The following is an 18,039-nucleotide window of genomic DNA, read 5'->3' as shown; positions in this document are numbered from 1 at the left end:
CTTATCATAGTTGTACAGGTTAGGATTAAAAGTACTCAATTTACAATCACAGTTAGTAATTTTTTCAGTGTTACAGCAAGGGAGGAAAGCACATATCTGGGCTAATTGTGGGGAGGACAGTGCATTAGGAAATAACAGATAAATCAGTTGCCCACCAAGAAACAAAGACATCTCCATGGGTCACTCAGCAGTGTCCAACGATACGTAGGCTTAGCTGGATGCTTAAAATGTTTAATGACATTTGGTTATTTATCTATTTCTTCAATGAACGTTCAGTGAAGTTACTGGGGGAAAACTCCATTTATTTGCTATTTTACTGCCCACAAGGGTGAAATATACAGCACAACTGAAAACTAACCTTTGCATGGGCAAGTCTTTAGCACTCAGTTGAAAACTTTTCAGCTAGCTGACAAGTTGGTTTGAAGTAAACTCCCATTGCAACCTTCCTGGTTGTGGAAGCCTCTCTGGCAAAGAATGATGAAAATGGTAATTTTACTTTGCATCATGAATTCATTTGAAAGGGCAAGGCAGAGAGAGCAAGTGTTATCCAGTGGTTAACCATTATAAGTTCAGAGGCTGAAAACACTGTGACACTTGGTTCTGGTGCGGCTCTGTGGAGGCACAGGGGACTGCGCAGCCCGGGCGCGCCCCGAGGGCGGTGAGAGCCTGTCCTGCCCCCGTGAGGAGGCGCGCCGGACCCGGGGCCACCGGCCGGACCGATGCGCCCGGAGGAGGCGGCCAGTTCCCGGCTCGGGGCGGAGCCCCAGGCACCGCGGGGTTCGCCGCCGAGAAGCGAAACCGAAAGCGCCGGGAAGAGGGGAGCTGTCGGACGGCCATGGAGGGGCAGCGGCCGTGCTCCTTCCCGGTGCTAGTGCGGGGGGACTGGGGCCCCGCCGAGCCGCCGCCCGCGCTCAGGAAGAAGCTGCTCTGCTACTTCCAGAGCCAGAAGCGCTCGGGCGGCGGCGAGTGTGAGCTGCGGACCGGCACCGACACCGGGACCGGTACCGGACACATCATCCTCTGCTTCGCCCGCCCCGAGGGTGAGCGGCCGGGCCGGGGCGAGGGGCGCTTATGGCGATGCCCGCGGCTCAGGCGGGCGGGGGCGGCCTCATCGCCCTGACCGGTGCCTGTTGTGTTGGCAGTGAGGGAGCGGGTGCTGCACCAGCCGGTCCACGAGCTCGTGTGGGGGTCCAGAGGGCGGCTGTCGCTGCAGGTCACCGCGCTGCCCGCGGACGGCGACCCCGCGCAGGTGAGGCCGGCGCAGGTGAGGCGGACGCGGCTCCGGGCGGGCGGGGGAGGCACCACGGTGACCGCTCTCCTCTCGTTCCCGTGCAGGAAGCGGGACCGGCCGCCGAGACCCAGGCGCCAGGTAGGAGCTGGGCAGGAGCGGCGGGGGGCTCCGGGCTGGCGAGCACTGGCCCGGGGAGCCCGGCGGGGCAGCGGGGATGGGGAAGCGGGCAGAGCCGCCTGCTCGGCCGGGCCGGGCGAACGGCGCTGGAGCGCTTTGATTCTCCTCCCCAGCGCTCCCCTTCACTTCCCGAATCCCAAACACGATGTAATTCCTAAGGTATAGCCCCCGGGCCACATCCCAGGCACCGGACAGACCGACACACACATCCGGCCAATACACAGTTAATCAATATGTGACAATCAGTACACACAGAATTAATCCTTATACACGGGGCTGATACACACACGACTCGCTGAGCTCTTATTTCCAAGTACCTGCTTGTGCATAGCGGTGTGATTGTGCAGGTGAGGGCTGAAGGCACAGGCTGGAAAAGCAGTTTGGTCAATCTTATCTTTGTCTTTTGTTTTCTAATGTAGCTGCATTTCCTCTTGCTCTAAACTAGGAAGTTGAGCAGTCACGCTGAGTCAAATACATCCTGACAGAGGCTCTTCCAAAAGTCTCATTTTTCAAAGGCGCTTCCCTCCCAAGGGCGGACACACTTCTCATGTTCAGAGCAGTTTTTTGTGCGAGGAAAGTGCTGTAGTGCATGGCAGGACCTGCTCGTGGTGGTTCATGAAGCATGACTGTGGGCTAACAGTATGCCCCAGGCTTCTTGAACTCAGAGTGTTTCTATAACCAATTCAACATACAAAAAGAGGAATCTGTGGAGGTCTGTGATTCTGACAGTGTCAAATGAAACTTGACTCAAGCTGTGTTAGCTCCTGGGTGTATATTAACGTGTCCATTTTCTTCTTGAAGTACTCAGCAACTGAGAAACCATTGTCATTTATCTCTAGTTAATGAATCCCAGGTGTCTCTTCCCATCTGCCAGAATAAGGAAACTCCTGTGTGTACTCAGCAGGAGAAGACAGGTAAGTGTGTCACTTACCCAGTGGTGACCATTGTATTCTTGCTCCTTTGGTTTTTTGTACCCTTCTTCTGCAGCAGTGCCCTGGTCACACTCCTGTCTTGTGTTGTTTGTCTAATGTAGTGTAGGAATTGTGATCCCAGGCTAAAATAAATAAATGTATTTTTTCCTTTCTGTGAGCCCCTTCAGAGCCCCCACTTTACTGTCTGCCTCAGACAGGTCAGTTCCTTAGGGGACAGCAGCGGGTGCTGGCCTTTGTTCTGGCTAAGGCTGTCCCTACCCAGACATTCCCAGCTGCTGCCAGCCTTGCCGGGACAACCCTGTGCCAGAGCACTGGGAGATGTGTGCCCCAGGTACACCTGAACAGCTGTGGCAGCCGCCAGATACACACCCCAGGTGACCCACAGCAGTGTCTGGAACTGTGAATGGGGAGCACTGTTTCCCCTCATTGTGTGTTGGTGGAGAAGCTTTTGTACCTTTTACTTCTGCTGTCCTTGCCTGGTGATGAACTGAAGCATGTCCTTCCTACTGCTGATACAGCAACTCCCACTCGTGATATGCTTAACTTGTTTGGGATTCTTACCCTGCTCTTCTCCCTGACCTTAAGTGTGATCTGTGAGCGTGAAAGCTTGGAAGATGGGAAGCTTGTTTTTTTCTTAACTTTTGCCTAAGGCATTAGGGTGTGATCTTTTATTTCAGAATCACGTGAGAAATTGGAAGCAGAGAAAGCAACTTCTAGGAATACCACTGTAGTAGTAACCACTGCCTTTGGGGAGCAAATAGATGATGAGATATTGGAAATGTACTTTGAAAATAAAAGGAAGTCTGGTGGGGGAGCCATTGAGGCTTATGTCAAAAAAGATGAGCAAGTGATCATCACCTTTCAGGATGAGCAAGGTATGTTATGGGTGTTACACTGCTTAAGCTCCCCTTTAAAAACAGGCCTTTGCTGGTGCAGGATCTCTCTGTGGGCATTGCTCCAAGCAGAAATGCTGTATTATTGCTATTGTTTAACATGCTGCTCTGCTGTGACATCTCTGTTTTTCTGTGGAAGTAGATGCCCAAGAAGTTTTGCAAAGAAAGCATCACTTGAATAAAATTGATCTGGTTGTGAGGCCGTGGCAAGTGGAGACTTCCCAGGAATTGTGCCAAGTGGAGAACTCTGAAGGATCCCTGCTTCCCACTGCAGTTGTGCTGGAAAATGTGAAGGAGACAATAAAAGATTGCATGTTAATTATGCTGGTAGAGAATGTCAGTGGCTTGTCAGAGGATGATGGTGACTTCAGTGTGGAAATGATACCTGAGTTATGTGCTGCTGTAGTTACTTTTACTGGAAATACTGGTAAGAAGGAGTCAGAGTTGAAGCTCTTTCTTATTAGCTACGTGTTTGCATGCGTGTGTGTGAGTGATATTAAGCTGGAAGTATTTTCTTTCATATTTTTAAGGTTTGATCTCATATTGTGTCCTTTTAAATGAGGATTTACTCTATAAAGTTAATTTCTTGACCTTTATCTGTGAGGTATAGAGGCCATTGCAAGTCAGAGAGAGAGCTAGCTCTGGTTTGGATAGTAAACACAACAGGTGGGACTAAAACCAAACTATAACTTAAAGCAAGCAATTAAGGATATGCTTGGTCTGAGAACAGATTGATGGTAAAAGCTGTCCTTGCTAAAAGCTGTCCTTCAGAGAAGGTGTAGATTTTTCTGCCTTAGAAATGATTTGTCTCTCAAGTCATGCTCCAGTCCCAAATTTTCAGTGTAGACTTCAGGAAATAAGTAGACTTTTGGGAAACTTAATTGTTTTTCCTTGACAGATGAAAAAGTGATTTGACAATCTTTTATTGTGAGGATAACAGGGGGGAAATAGCCAAAATGAGAATGTATTTATCATAAAACGGAGAGAATTTGAACTGTTAACTTGTGTCTTATTAGTTGTGTACATAGCCATAGCCCAAAAATGAACATGATCTTGTTTTCTGCTGGGGTTAAAGCAACCCGGTGATAGTAGTAGGTAAACTAGTGGCAGATTCTGGCTGTGGTCATTGTAGTCAACAATTGTGATCATGAGGGGAATAGTAAGTGACAGATGCTGAATATGTGGAAAGAAGTAGCTTTGTGGGCAGCTCTGAGCTGATTTTGTAACTCAGTGCTTTGATCAGTGCACACAGTGGTAGTCTGCTAACATAATGGAAGAAACACAAGCTCCTCATTTGATCTTTTCTTTTTACTCCTCCTTTCTCTTTCTAGATGCAGAGGAATTTGCTAAAAAGCTTAATCAAAACCCCAGAGCAAGGAAACAAAACATTACTGCACGGTGCCTTGAGCAGACAAAAAGTATTCGGGCTGAAAACATTCCACCCAACACCCCCAGTCACTACATAACTATCTACTTTGAAAATGAGAAGTATGGAGGTGCACAAACGGCAGATGTTCAACTGCTGCCTGATGAAGATGCAGCTATCATTACATTTGGTAACCAGAAAGGTAATGCAGAAATGCAGAGCCCTTATTTCTTTGAGAACCTCTCATTTAAAGACCAAAATGTGGATTTTCTAGAGAAGTGCCTCCTTTGCCCTTGTAAAACGGCAGATCTGGTGCTTTGCCTGCAGGTCTCATGCTAACTGGAGGGCAAGCTTCCGTTTTGACCAGCTGGGCATAAGGCTTAGAATGTTTTCATTTTCTAGGCAGTTTATTTCACCCAGGTCTTGATCCTTACAGAGTTCAGGTTGCAGGTTGAGTTCACAGCCCCACGGGAACAGGGGACTTCCCCCCACCTGCCACCTTGACCACCAGCTGCCCATGGCAACAAGTCCTGTCTGGCTCGTCTCAGGACAATTCCTTGGGCAGCTTTTTGGCTGGAAAGCAGGTGCTGTGGGTTGTCCAGTCAATGGCAGAAAGATGACTGACTGTGAGAAATGTAGGATAAGGGAGAAGCTGGAGGCATTGCAGTGAAGGGGAGAGATGAAGGGGAGTTGAAGGTCTTTTGGGGGAAAACAGAGGAGCTGTGGTTTGAACTGACTAATAGCCCAAACAGCTATGGAGCTGGGCACTTCAAGTACAGCATCTAGAAGAAGTGAGGACAGAGATTATGCACACTCCTCCCAGAGGTGGATGCTGTTGTGCTTGTCTGTCTCTCTTCAGCTTAGTTTCTGGCATTTAAAATAAATAACTATTTTAAAATTTTGAATTCTTTCTATCTGGGAAGGGGAGGAAATGAATCAAAAATATTCTTAAAAATAACAAACATTATTATTATATAGAAAATACAGTTTAAAACCCCCCAAACAATGAAAAAAAAACATAACCAAAAGAGAAGATCTTAAGTGCTGACATTTATAACTTGGGGGGTTGTTTGTTTGTTTTAGATGTAACAAATATCCTGGCAAAGAAGCATTCACTCAACAAAACACCAATCTTTGTCTATCCTTACTACACCTCACTGGAAACAGCTCTATATGGAAAGGAAGGGCCGCAGATAAAGAAGCCAGATCCAATCACATTGCCTCTGGATCCCTATATCTGGAGTTATTTGCAAGGAGATAGTAGCTTAATTGAGGCAATAGATCATGAAATGGCCAAGTGTAATTGTGTGCCAGCATGGCCTGACCCCCACTGTGCAGATCCAAAAGTTACTTTGCATCCTTCAGCTATTTTTTCTGAGCGGAAGAGATCAGTATCTCAATTGGCCAAGACATGGAAAGAAAAAGTTTCCACAGCATTTTCACACAGCATATCAAAATATGAAGCAATTCAGTGTCAAGTTAGCACAGAGGTGTGGGAAGCCATTAGGAGCAGCTTTCCCCATGATGAAGTTCTGATGATCCCACATATTTCCAAGGATTTACATGTTCTAGTAGGTGAAAAAGACATTGTGAAGAAGGTTGAACAAGAACTGAACCTTCTGATCCAAAAGGCCACCAGAGAAATTGAAAGAGAAAAGCAAAGAACTGAACTGAAAGTCAAGACAGTGAAACCAGGGGAATATGGAATTTTACAGATTACTGGTCTTGAAGAAAAATTTCGTACGGAGTTCCCAGACCTGCAAATAACTTATGATTACTTGCAGAAGTGCATTAACCTATCTGGAGTTCCTGAGGAAGTTTATAAAGTAAAAGGAGAAATACTTGATCATGTACACAAAATGGCAAAGAAAACGATTAATATCCACCCTTACATTTTTCAGTTTTTAGAGCGTATTGATAATGAAACCCTGTCACAGAGCCTGTTTGTATCAAAACAAATTAGTGCCTTTTATGAGCTTAGTGCAGGAGAGATCATCCTGAGAGGGAGCGATCCTGAAAATCTCCTAAAAGCAGAGGAAGAAATAAAGAAAGAACTGGACCACAAAAGTATTACTTTGGACGATGAGTCAGTCCTCCAGAAGGAGGAATGGCAGATGCTAGCCAAGGAAAACTGCTCTAATGGAGCTGTAGCTGTCACTCAGGCAGAGGCTCAGATCATGATTGCTGGTCTTTCTGAAGCAGTAGCAAAAACCTTTGAGGAACTTTCCAACTTTATAGATGAAAACACGCAAGTGCGAAGGGTCATTGAAGGAAAGCCGATGGCACTCATAAAGTTTTTTGAGAAAGAGAAGGTCGATGTTTGGGCTCCCTTGCAAGAAAAAGGTGTGAAAGTTGACTTTGTCACACAGAAAATCTGTGAAGTTATATCCTTGAGTGGGCCAAAGACAAAAGTGCTGGAGGGAGTCAGCTTATTTGAGAAAATTTTGTCTGGCCTGCATTTTAAGCGTGTGGTAATTGACTTGCCAGGAGCCAAGGCATATATAAAAGAGCAGGCACACTTTTTGGGTCCCCATATAAAACAAGTGTTCAAGTGTTTAATCCTACTGGAAGAGCAGCCAGAAAAGGAACTGGAAGAACAGAAAGTACACAGTAACAGAGGGAAGCTCTGTATGCAGGTGACCATGGGTGAAACTGTAATAGCACTTTATGAAGCTGACTTGTGCACTCATCCTGTTGATGTTGTGGTGAATGCATCTAATGAAGACCTAAGACACATTGGTGGCCTTGCTGACGCCCTGTCACGAGCAGCTGGCCCAGCACTGCAGCAGGAGTGCAATGAGCTGGTGAGGAAGCTCGGGAATTTGCAGCCCGGCTGCGCAGTGATCACGGGCGCCGGGAAACTGCCCTGCAAGAACGTCATTCACGCTGTTGGGCCCAGGTGGAACGAGAAGGAATCACAGAAGTGCACGTGGCTGTTAAAAAAGACTGTGAAAAAATGTCTACACCTGGCTGAAACATGGAAGCATCGTTCCATAGCTCTGCCTGCTATAAGTGGAGGGATTTTTGGCTTCCCGCTGGAAGTGTGTACTTACTTGATTGTATCCTCCATCAAGGAGACCTTGGAAGAATCCGAGGGGAACAGTAGCTTGAAGGAGGTTCATCTCGTGGGTTTTGCACGGGATAACATTCAGGCTTTCAGAAAGGCATTTAAAGAAGTGTTTCCAGATTCTTTGCCTTCCTACAGATCACCTCATCATGTCAGTACAGCTCCTCAGCCTAAGCAGAGGAAAACTAAGCGCATTAAGAACTTCCCAGTCATAACAACTCAGGAAGGCCTTAACATCGTGCTGGAAATAGGAAGCATTGAAGATGCTACAGTAAGTGTTCTAAATTATCTCCTATTGAAATATCAAGTGGGTTCTTTTGTGTCTTTTTTAAACTAATGAACATGAAACCAATGTCATTGGTGAACACTGGCATGAAACATGCAGTTGGTATTGCACTTCCTGTGGAGAACCAGTGCCATTAATTGATTTCTAGTTGCCTCCTGCACTGAACTTCTGTTAGCTGGCTGATAGATACTTTACTGGGATCGCCAATACTGGAAGCAACTCTGCCCAGGACCCTTCCTGCAAAACCTCTGAGGAGTGGGTGCCTCCCACAGCTTGTACATGCAGCTCCTCCAGCTGGCCAGGGCAGAATATATGTTAAAATGTGTATAGAGGCTCTTCCTGAGGAGTTAAATAGAGGGTTTGACACGACGTTCACTGCCCTTTGTATTTCTCTCATGCATAAGTTACTGCTTTTCTGACTTCTTTCTCATTAGATTACCCCTAGTCTTGTTTGTGGTCAGCGTGTGCTTGTCCCCCTATACCAGCCATGCTTGGGAGGCCCTGTCTACCTCAGTGAACTCAGATTTTGGTCTGCAAGCCTCTCTTTGAGAGCAAACTTACACAATGTTTTTCCAATGGAGGTCAAAAGAATAAAGGAATGCAGAATTGTTATGTTTCTCCCATTAGGTTGAAATTAATTTAATTGTTAACTCGGTTTTGTGTTTCTTTGGACAGGCTCATGATATTAGAATTAAGCATAATTTCTGGTTTATTCCAAAACTTTGTTCGCTTTGGTTGGTGTCCCAAAAAATTTACTTTGTAAACCATCAGGCAGGCTGTATTTGATTATCCAATGCAAAATTTAAATTTGATATTTACAAGCTAGTAAATTTGATATTTACAAGGTGGAGTTTTTGCTTGTGTGTTTTTCAGACATCCATTGTTGTCGTCAGTGTTAGCAAAGATCTCCAGCTTGACAAAGGGCCACTTGGTAAAGCTTTGCTAAGCAGGGCAGGGCCAATGCTTCAGACAGGCTTGAATAAAGAAGGTGGAGGAAGAGCTGAGGAAGGATCTGTGTTGAAAACTCAAGGCTACAATCTGGCTTGCAGTGTTGTGCTTCATGCTGTGGTACCTGCGTGGTCCCAGAAAAACGCACCTTCAAAGGTAAAAGGGGTTTTATTTGCCTGAATTTGTCTTGGATTTATAGTGTGTTTAAAGTTCACTTTTCATTTGAAATGGGGGACAATGTAGAAGATGAGAAAGTTTGACTCGTTCTTTTTTAACTGTGGGCCAATCCTTTTTGACTAATAAATTCCTTGTGAATTCCTTGTGTGTGGAATTAATTGTATTTTAATGCCAAGAGATAGCTGAAAGTGTTACATTACACATACTGGGGAAAAAACGACCTTCAATAACTGAAAAAATAATTATGCTTTACAGGTCTTGGGTGATATAATCACAAAATGCCTGGAGATTGCTGAAGAACTGTCTTTGAAATCAATTACTTTTCCAGCAATTGGGACAGGGAATTTAGAATTCCCAAGATCTGTTGTTGCTAAATTATTGTTTGACAAAGTGTTTGAATTCAGTAGTAAAAACAGAATAAATTCTCTTGAAGAAGTTCACTTTCTGTTGCACACAAAAGACACAGCTAATATTCAGGTGAGTTACTGTGGTTTCCTCTCTCTATTATATTATGGGATATGTGAGTCTGTCTCAGATACTTGGCTATCTGATCATCTCCAAAGAAGCCACATGGCACTTGTTCTTAAACTAAAGAAAAGGTTTGCTGACAGTCTCTCTCATCTGTGCTGAAAGTTCTCTTTTTTATTCTATCCCCCATGGTCACCCACCTATCGAGTACAGTCCTGCTCCCTTCCTGTCCTTTTCTGTTTCCTGGGAATAATACATACAAAAGTGTAATTACTCTTTATCTCATAAACTCACCTAATTCTTCAGTCTTTAGGTCAGAGAAGTTTGCTGTAACTCCTGCTTCAGTGCCTGCACCCTTGGAAAAAAGGTGTGCTTTTAATGGAGTGCTGGTGTTTTTTTAGGAGGAATCATTGTTCTAGGATTGCTGTGCTGGTAAACTTCTCCAGTAGAAACATACAAGTATTCTCCATGCCCGTCTCTTCAGTGTCCCATTAGCATAAATTTTCTATATCCACACTCAAGTTACTCATTTCACATCAAAAGAGAGCAGTCACACTGTGAATTGATGTCCAGATGAATCTTTCTACATCTGTTGCCTTCTGTACTTTGTGCAAGAGTTAATGAATTTTGGAAGGCTAAACTTGAAGGCTACTGTGTCAAAGCTTGAGTTATTGTGCATAGAGAAGGGTGGCATTACCTGTAAGAGCTGAGCTAGTATGAGCTACTCACTGACTGTAAGGATGCCTTCTGCTGCTGTATCCCTGTGGAATGGTAACTAGGGCTTTGATTCAGGTATTTGTGATCCTTGTGTGCCTTTCTCTCTGAGAACAACATCTGTCACAACTTGCCATCAGCATCGTGGCAGATGATGTGAAATAATTTACATTCAGCTCTTTCTGAATGTTTTTAGCTTTGCTTTTCAAACCTTTATTTCTACTGTGTGAAGATTTCCACAGGGATTGATTGTCATTTCATTCTATAGGAATTTTCAGATGAACTCGAAAACAGGTCTGTAGCTGTTAAAGGGCAGAAGCCTCCTCCAAATGACGCTAACCAGAGCCTGGGTAAGGTTTATTCACAGAAGCTGTGTGTCTACTGATTTTTTTTTTCAAGTATTCCAGGAAATTAATTCATTATGGATATTTAGGTACTTGCCTGATGAGCATGTCATTCCTGAAGTCTGAGTGGCTGCTGTGAAGGCAGTATTTTCAGGCCAAGTATCTGTTATGTCTGAAATACTGTTAAAGATGCTAAAAAACCACGTGTTGCTGTGATTCCTTACCTGGATAGCACCCCTGCAAATTGGAACAGCAGAAGCTATAACATATCAAGGGCATAAGCAGTGCTTTTTCTTTTATTGCTGCAGCAGTAGATTAAACTGTGAACAAGTCAGTGTCTTCCTCTGTCCTGGGAAGCCAGGTGAGATCCTGGTTATCTGTGTTGAAGTGGTCTCTTTGAAATACTCTTTAAATCTTTTACGTGTTCAGATGAATAGCAAAACCAAACTGAAATGTCTTTGGTGTTATCCATCTTAATGGAACTGCAGCCTGTAGAAAAATGAGTTACATGTTGTAAACTTAATTATGATTTTACAAATAACACATGGGTAAAAAGTTCCACCTTTTTCAGGCAGGTTCTCTACTTCTTCAAACTATGCGAGACACAGGGGCAAGGGAGTGAGACTTGGAAAGTTTGCTGCTCTCTTACATTGGAATTTTGCAATGGTAAAATGTCACTAAGTAGTGTCTGCATACCAGGTGTGCAGCAAAACACATTTTCCCTGCCATCCTGCAATGGTACAAATTATGGGAATCAGTGCAGGTTGAGTACAGACTCCTGTAAGAAGGAATGATTTTCATTTATCATGGCAGGCAATCCTTTTCACTGGCTGAATCTGTAGCCAAACTGTGGTCTCTGTAGGCATTGTACCTAGGAAAAAGTGCCTTATCTTTTACATCATCACTCCCTTCTGCTCAGGGTCTTTGTTTCTTTGCCTGCAGTTTTTTCTGCTGTCTCTTCAACCTCAGCACACAATGTGCTTGAAGTGACAATTGGCTCCCTCGTGTTCCGGGTGGCAGAAGGTGATATTACCAAGGAGGAGGGAGATGCCATTGTAAACATAACAAACGGAGCCTTCAATCTCAAAGCAGGTATTTTAACTGATATTATTTGTGAAAAAAGTATGTGTGCTTGGAATGGCTGGGAAAGAAAAGGAGCAGGTATTTTTCTTCATTGCTTTAAACCTTTTTATTTGTTTGACAGTGTAGTTTCAGTTTTGCTCTCAGGGTACAGAAGTTCAACAAGGAAGTGTCTGAAGCTTTATTCACTTGTTAATCTATGTTACTTATTAATCTATTTTTCTTCGATGCTTTAAACATTTTCATTTGTTTGACAGTGTAGTTTCAGTTTTGCTCTCAGGGTACAGAAGTTCAACAAGGAAGTGTCTGAAACTTTATTCACTTGTTAATCTATGTTACAGGACAGCAGAAAGGGAAACTAATATTATATATATATATATATATATAATCTTTTTATAGAACACCTCTCAGACTAGAGGAGACAAACCTCAATGAGGTTTTGACCGTAGTGAAACTTGTTAGATACTCAAAACATCAATTTGAATTGAAAAGCATATACAGCTAAAATTTTGGGTACAGTGTTTTTCATTTATAATATATAATGTTATCAGAATTATTTTATATGTGGTGAGGCATACAGTTCTGCCTCAGATGGGACTTTAGCAGCAGTAACAGTGGATTCATGTTGCTCTTCTCATTTAAGGTGTCTCCAGAGCAATTCTGAATGGTGCTGGAAAAGCAGTTGAAGATGAATGTGCTGTACTAGGTATGGTACAACATTTCTGACCTTTCCAAAGGTGTTAATGCATGGCAGGGAATCTTTTAGAATACTTTCTCACTACTGACTACTGTAGTTCCATCTGTATTATGCACTGTGTTACAGCAACTAGTTTTTAATCAGTTCATATGATATTTGTAAAACATATAATGAGGGAAGGAAAAGAAAAATCTTCAGGAGGAGACAGCTTCTAAGTATGCGTATAGATCCAAATCTATTAGTTATTGCATCCTCTTATTCCAATATAGATTTCCATGATAAAAACAGAGTCAACATTAAACAGAGCCATGAGCAAGGGGTGATGCTGGCAAAAATGTTAATAGAGAAACCATCTCTCACTGGAAACAACTGCGTAGCTGCAATTCCTTTTGTTATTTCTCAGTGAGAAGGTGCTTGCTGTTGGCCTAACTAGTAACTCAGTACCACATCCTCTGGGTGACTGCTTTTCAGTAGTGTGATGCTGGGTTCCTGCCTCAGAAGAAGCATTTATTTGTAGGCCAAATACAGCTGTTGGACTGCAACTATAATGAAAGAGGAGTAAAGATGGATGAGTATGTGGTTTAAAACACCAGAAATAAGGGAAATATGCAGGTGTGGAGGTCAGCTTGGAAGACCAACCAAAGGATCTCTTGGAAGAGATCCAAGTTAAACAAGCTTCTCTTGGACAGGCCAAGAGGGTAATTTGGGCTAGGTGGCCTGCAGGTAGATGGCTTTTTGTGTGTGTGTGTGTGTGTGTGAAGACAGAGTGCCAGTCTGCATGAAGTTCTCCAAGTTGACTGAGCAAACCTGACAATTAAGGCACACACTAAATTTGCCAAAGGAGGAAAATATTTTACAAAAATAAACTGAGTTCTTGTGCCTTCGAAGTGAAAATTGAGCGAAGGGTTTACTTGCTTTATGGAAGGAGACACAAAGCTTATCCTGGGGAATATTTGTCACCATTTCTTATTTCCTAATGAGGACTAGTGTACGTCTATATTGGGGATAATTGTTGATCATTTTCTCCCACTTATGTTTCAGCCCAGCAAACTGGCAACAGATATATCATCACCCAGGCAGGAAACCTACCATGCAAAAATATAATTCATTTTGTTCACCAAGATGATATCAGGTCCCTGGTTTCCCAGGTGCTCCAGGAGTGTGAACAGCGGCAGTACACCTCTGTCGCCTTCCCAGCAATTGGAACAGGTCTGTGCTTCCCTTTTCTGAAAAGGGGTCAGCCTTTGTGATTCTGCTGATCTCAAGTGATGAGTTTGATTTATCTGGAAAGGTTATTATTTGATGAAGATATACTTGGAAATATGCAGTCTTTAAAAATGTTATTAGAGGCTTATGAAAGTTTCATTCATTACAGTGATCTAGTACAGAAAGAGCATGAGTTTTCTAAAGCCAGCACTTCCTTACTAACAAGGATTCAAATGTATGTCTATGCTTACTGAAGAGCCTGCAGCCTGGTATGTGTGAGCAGCTCATCAGAGAATAGCCAGGGACCTACTTCTCCACTGCTGAAATCAGTAGATGATGGAACAGCCAGCAGCTGCACAAGTAGGGTTGATACTGATGGAACACAAACCTGTCAAAACCCCCAGATTGTCCCTTTTTTTCTCTTGTTATTTTCAAGTTCGTTTGGTAGAAATCCCTGGAGTCAGAGAATCCAGAACTGCACCCCATGCACATGGGAACCCCTTGCATGAATAAAACAATGCTTGCATTTTGAGCAAGGAATGGACTACTGGGCCACTGAGCAGCAGTGGCCTATTAGTTACCCAAGCCATATCATCTACATCATAACCTGTTTGGTTGCCAAGCCAACAAAATGAAACTTCCATTTTTCCCTTGCTGGAAAGGTGGTCCCCAATTTTCTTTTCCTGATAAACACAAACCTTTCTTAATGATGTTATTCTCAACCTGTTCGTGATCCAGGTGATTGTGGGTATGTTCATAGCTGTTCTTTTGAAGATGTTTTAATCATCTGTAACAGTTATTAGCATTTTTAGAGCAAAATATCTGCAACTCTTTTCAGGAGCGGCGCGCCGCAATCCAGCTGAGGTAGCTGACAACATGATAGATGCAGTAACTGACTTTGCAAAAAAGAATTCTGCTACATCTGTGAAAACTATTAAAGTTGTCATCTTTCAGCCATATCTGATGAGTGTGTTCCAAACAAGCATGCAGAAAAGAGAAAAGTCTACTGCAACACGAATCAAATCATTTGTTTCCAAGGCATATCACATGGGTAAATGTAAGTAAATGTCACTTAAGTATAGTTATAGATTAATCTGTTTAGGACTGGCTAAAAAAAGATTAATATTAATGATAATATTTATGTATTTCAATGTAGCACTCTGGAGTTCTGAGAAACATTCCCCAAAAGAAAAAACTAAAAAGGTTTTGGAAAAGAAAATTGACCTGGCTGTTGTGCAGATTTGTGGTGAAGATAAAAGAGAAGTGGAAGAAGCTGAAAAGTGGCTGAGAAATGCAATTTCAAAAGAACAATCTCAAACAGAAATTGTAGACGAGTATATCTCTCATTTCGGTGAAGAAGAGAGGGAAGAACTGGACGACCTAGAAAAGAAATTTAGAATTTTTCTTTATTTGAAGAGTACCTCTGTTGAAATTTCAGGGATTACAAAAGATGTCTGCTTGGCTTCTTTAGCTGTTCATAAAATGATCCTCAGGGTGAAAGCTGCTAAAGAGACTGAGGCAAAACTTTTACAAAATCTAATTGAATGGAAATATTTTGAAAAGGATTCTTATGTGCCCTTCAACAGTCTCACAAATATGGATTTGGAAAATGCTTACAAGGGAGAGCAGAAAACTATTGAAGTCACCATTGGTGAGAGAATATACACAGTGAATGTGGACCGTAAGACTGCTGTGGATGCCCAAGGAGGACAGATACCCATTATACGTATTGACAAATCTGAAGGTAAGTAAAAGCATCTTTCACATGTTCCCATGTGAAAACCTGGTTGCATCCAGTGAGAGAAAGGAGAAGGGAATGCTGAGAATATTGAAAATATATGTTAGGAACTTTGTGCTTTTCTGGAGAATGTAGAAAGGAACCAAATTGGGAAATAAAAGAACCTTGCAGCTATTTAAAATATTTTGAAAAGAGAGTAATGCATTCTGCTGTTCTTAACAGGTTTACTAGCAATAGTTTTCTTGTAGCAATTGTCATTCCATATCTCGGCTCACTTCTGTTCTTGAGCCATACAGTCTTCCATTTACTACTGATCCTCTGCAATAGAAGGAGATGCCTCATTCTGAGTCATCCATAAGCAAGATGTATGGATTTCCAGAAGGATTTGTAGCAGGTCATGTTTAATTTTAAGCAGGGGATTTGGGTCAATATGATTGATCGTGTTTCTTCTGCAGATCAGAAGTCAATAGTGCTCCCTCCAACGTGGGACCCTATGGAAAATGAGCGAGTCAAAATAGTGGAACTAAAACCAGACTCAAAAGAGTATAAAGATGTGCAAGAAAGATTTCTGCAGACCTGTCAGTCATTCAAAATTGAAAAGGTAAAAGCAAGTTATCATTTCTGAGCATAAATAACTTGATGGCAAATAATGAAGGATACTGATAATAACAGAAAAAGAAATTCCCCCAGGATTTCTAAAGCTAGACAAGTCTTTCTGGCTGTCACTAACTTTATTTAGCTTTAATCAATTTAAAGCTGCAGTTGAGCTATTTGGAGCAGCTCTTGAGCAGTCACTTCTTCAGCTCCAAGGAATGGTTTTTGCTGTAGCAGAGCACATTTTTTGCCCACATTAGCCACATTTGCTGTACAAGCCCAGCAGACATCTATGGCCTGGAAACCTTTGAAAAGCTCCTGTATTGTTTCCCAGGATGTGTTTGTCTCATGGTTTGGGCTGGCTTCTGCTATCTGCCATGACAAAGTTTGTAAGGATTTGACTTATTTCATCATCTGGTATATGTGCATTGGAGCTAGGAGGGGAATCTTGGAAGCAGATTGAATGATTGATATGCTGATTTTTTTCATGACAGCAACCTACCCACTTTCTTTCTTTCTGTCTTACTTTCAAACTTCACAGATTGAAAGGGTACAGAACCAATATTTCTGGAAAAACTACCAAATAAAAAAGTGTGAAATGGATAAAAAAAATGGTGACAGAAATAATGAGAGGCTTCTGTTTCATGGGACAAGTGAGGAGTCATTACCCTTAATTAACAACCATGGATTTAACCGGAGCTATGCTGGAATGCATGGTAATGTAACTTTCAAAACAACTCTTGTTTTCCTGTATAGGGCTAGGACTGATTTGCCATGCCATATATAGAGCTACCTTGTATGCAAAGTTATTTTGTTGTATCTCCCTATTGCAAGCACAAAGTAGATCTGTTCTGAGATTCACAGGCTCTGAAGGTGACAGATAAGGAATTGTTGCTACTGCAACACTCACAAACCTTTGCTTTTCTGACTACAGCTGCAAACTACGGGAATGGAACATACTTCGCTGTTAACGCCAACTATTCTGCCCACGACCTCTACTCTAAACCAAATGTGAATGGGAAGAAGTACATGTACTTGGCCCGAGTCCTTGTTGGAGAATATTCTCTGGGGAAAAAAGGATCAATTACTCCAGCACGAAAAAATGTTAGCAACTCTGTAGATCTGTTTGATAGTTCAACTGATAACGTGAGCCAGCCATCCATGTTCATAATTTTTAATGACATTCAAGCTTACCCAGAATACCTTATCACTTTTACTAGGTAAGTATTTTGATTGCAGCCACAACTGCATGTCTTTCAGCCTTTATGTAGGATAGAAATACCTGTAATAAAACACACAAAAAAATAACTTGTGTCAAAAAAAAAGACTTGTGTCAAATTAAATTCTGTCTTGATTTAAGCAATCTCTGGAAATTTATGATCCCCCTGAAGTTTGTTTACACTTGGAGCAGCTGAATGTATTAATACTCAAGCACAATATTGTACTGCAATCCTCTTTTAGATTACCTAGTGAGCCTTTGTACTGTATCAGCCTTTCACACAGTGTTAGGGCCTTCCTAATACCAGTGGGGAATTGGAAGGGATAATGCAGCCGTGGACCATTCAGTGTTGCATTTCTGATGCCTTCTTACACTCTATGACAATCTCATAACGAATTATGCTGAGCAGTTTTCAATAAAAGAACCAGATTGTATTTAATGGCATGTGTTTGTCTAAACCTCTTTGAACATTTAGCATTGGTTTTTAACCAGTAAACTTCAATGAACTTGACATTACAGACATGGATTGACTTATTTTTAATACACTAACCCTGCTGCTTTTGCAGCACTCCCAACTTTGAAAAGCCCTTGGCTTCTCTGAATGTATTGGGTTTGACTTACTTAGTTGTATGATTAAGAAAAAAATCTTCCAATGCTTTCTTTACATAGTTAGGTTACTGTTAAAATTTTACCTTGGGTTGGTGTGTCCAAATGAGCAACGAGTACTGTAAGGTAACTGTGGCCAAGGGACACCTTTTCTAGGGAAGGTGGTGTGAAACAACATGAATCTGCAAGTGTCTCAGTAGAGCCATAAACCTCGGGCACCCATCCCATCACTCCTTCTGCAACAGCATTGGAACCTCCTCTTTGTGCTTTTTTGCTTTTTACTATGCTTTTTAGTA

The 18,039-nt window shown here is 42.4% G+C and overlaps 1 protein-coding gene across 1 annotated transcript; it reads left to right on the top strand.

Annotated features, from left to right (window-relative positions):
* The first annotated feature begins 805 nt into the window (after nt 1-805).
* LOC106850473 (protein mono-ADP-ribosyltransferase PARP14-like) lies at nt 806-17,576 on the top strand. The gene is made up of 19 exons (XM_088168333.1): nt 806-1,040; nt 1,143-1,249; nt 1,336-1,369; nt 2,248-2,322; nt 3,018-3,215; nt 3,376-3,660; nt 4,565-4,801; nt 5,683-7,937; nt 8,826-9,056; nt 9,333-9,554; nt 10,528-10,609; nt 11,546-11,695; nt 12,327-12,389; nt 13,422-13,589; nt 14,425-14,643; nt 14,743-15,330; nt 15,780-15,925; nt 16,460-16,634; nt 16,853-17,576. Exons 1-19 carry the CDS (start codon nt 836-838, stop codon nt 17,140-17,142), a joined length of 5,730 nt encoding a protein of 1,909 aa, XP_088024459.1. The 5' UTR covers nt 806-835; the 3' UTR covers nt 17,143-17,576.
* The last annotated feature ends 463 nt before the right edge of the window (nt 17,577-18,039 follow it).

The sequence above is a fragment of the Sturnus vulgaris genome, chromosome 7 (assembly GCF_052056855.1).
Source record: "Sturnus vulgaris isolate bStuVul1 chromosome 7, bStuVul1.hap1, whole genome shotgun sequence".
NCBI lineage: Eukaryota > Metazoa > Chordata > Aves > Passeriformes > Sturnidae > Sturnus > Sturnus vulgaris.
This window is presented reverse-complemented; position numbering and strand designations above follow the sequence as displayed.